Source organism: Priapulus caudatus, unplaced genomic scaffold (genome assembly GCF_000485595.1).
Source record: "Priapulus caudatus unplaced genomic scaffold, Priapulus_caudatus-5.0.1 Scaffold683, whole genome shotgun sequence".
Classification (NCBI taxonomy): Eukaryota; Metazoa; Priapulida; class Priapulimorpha; order Priapulimorphida; family Priapulidae; genus Priapulus; species Priapulus caudatus.
Genome location: NW_014577744.1, coordinates 92,641 through 94,564, shown reverse-complemented (window position 1 = coordinate 94,564; position 1,924 = coordinate 92,641). Strand labels below are relative to the sequence as shown.

The window sequence follows — 1,924 nt, the reverse complement described above, 5'->3', positions numbered from 1 at the left end:
ACGCACGCACGCACGCGCGTACTTGAAACCCGCATCAAATTCCGTCGGCATTCTTACTCGTATTCGTCTGAAGATGCTGTTTGAAGAAAATGAGCGCTGTCGAGGCGAACGCGTTATAACCCGCTTAGATCTATCCCCCCCCCCAAGTAGCTGTCAGACTAATTCTCGTCCGCTCTTCCTCTCTCCTCTCCCTCCCCCCTCCTTCCGGCAAGAGTAGACCGGTTTGAGTCTGCTCTGCTTGCATCTATGACAAATACGACATACGCATATACGCTCTCCTATGACACGATTTGTCATAGGACGATTCTTCCTATGACAAATATTGCTGTACGTGTTGTGCGCGCATATTTAGGAGCGCTATTATGAACGCAAGCAGTGAATTTCAGCTGTAAAGCGGAACGAAGTTGACTCGCCAATATTCGTCATAGAAAGAATCTTCCTATGTCAAATAGTGTCATAGGAGAGCGTATATATGCGTATGTCGTATTTGTTATAGATGCAAGCAGAACATGGTTGCAGGTCTGTATGCGCGCGTGCTTCATGCTTGCTAGCTAGTCACGTTTCACTTGCTCATCGTCTGGCGCGACATCAGCGCCGCGGGGCGGCCGTAATCACACCGGATACACGCCGACGTCATTGCTGCTTCCGTTACAAGGTTACAAGTGGCCATCGTTGCCGTGCCGCGGACAAACCGCGTAGATATGGAGGTTATGTACACCGTTATGTAAGACTATGGCACGTAGTACTATATATATTAAATGGTAATAGTAATGTTATAAGTAATAGTAATAATGGTAATAGTAATAAATTATATGGTAATAATGGTAATGGTAATAGTAATATATTATATGATAATAATGGTAACGGTAATAGTAATATATTATATGGTAATAATGGTAATGGTAATATTAATATATTATATGGTAATAATGGTAATGGTAATAGTAATATATTATATGGTAATAATGGTAATGGTAATAGTAATATATTATATGGTAATAATGGTAATGGTAATAGTAATATATTATATGGTCATTATCTATACTATCATGTGCATCGCTCGCTAACACAGCTTTCTCTATCTTGCTAGAGATTCCCGTATATCGAATAGCGATCGATACCGACGCTGTAATATAAGCAGCTATATAACGATACAGGTTAACATAGATATAGATCATCCTCACTCTGTCCCAAATCACTCAGCGTAAAACTCGCTACAAGCTGTTTTGCGGGTGAAGTTTTTTTTCCTCGCTCCATGTGAATGCATGTTCTGCAGCCAGCACCGCGTGGACATGTCAGCGTTAAGTGAAGCCTAGAGTAAAGCTTAGTAGTTGGTGCATTAGAGCATCCTCGGGAGGCTTGCAAGTTTTAATTGCGCTAATTATAAACGCGTCACGCTAATGGCGATGCCACCAGCACACGTCAGCAAATCATCAAGTGCACATACGGGTACTCTGCTGGCGTCGCGCGTAGTGATACATCGTCGTCGGTTTACAAACAGGAAGTGTGAAACGGCGACTGACTTCCGTTATGGTATCAGCCACTAGGGTTGGCATGACGACGCAGTCTACAGGACACCTGCCGTGTCAAACGCTGAGTAACTGTGTGAACGCACCAGCAGTTGAATATGATTGCGTGCAAATTTCCCCGGGGGAGGCATGCATGCGCCATTTTGTTCGGCTGTGTTATTTGTCGTTTAGGGAGCCCTAAGCGGTTATAACTCTACCGCAATAGGTAGTGTAGCGTACGTGCTGCAAATGGTAGCAGCTGGTGGGCTTTGTCTCACTCAATCGGTTTGCTCGATTGTTCTCTAACAAGCTTTAACTGTTAGTCAACTGTAAGCTGACTCGTGTCGTCGTGTTAGCTCTATAAACTCATGTTAGGCTCTCTCTCTCTCTCTCTCTCTCTCTCTCTCTCTCTCTCT

The 1,924-nt window shown here is 43.8% G+C and overlaps 1 protein-coding gene across 1 annotated transcript in view; it reads left to right on the top strand.

Moving 5' to 3' along the window:
• LOC106812759 overlaps positions 1 to 1,924 on the top strand; it is a 50,286-nt gene that overhangs the window by 33,075 nt on the left and 15,287 nt on the right. Inside the window, exon 5 of the mRNA XM_014816730.1 lies at positions 497 to 519. Within this exon, the coding sequence (XP_014672216.1) occupies positions 497 to 519 (23 nt within the window). The remainder of the gene's footprint in view (positions 1 to 496; positions 520 to 1,924) is intronic.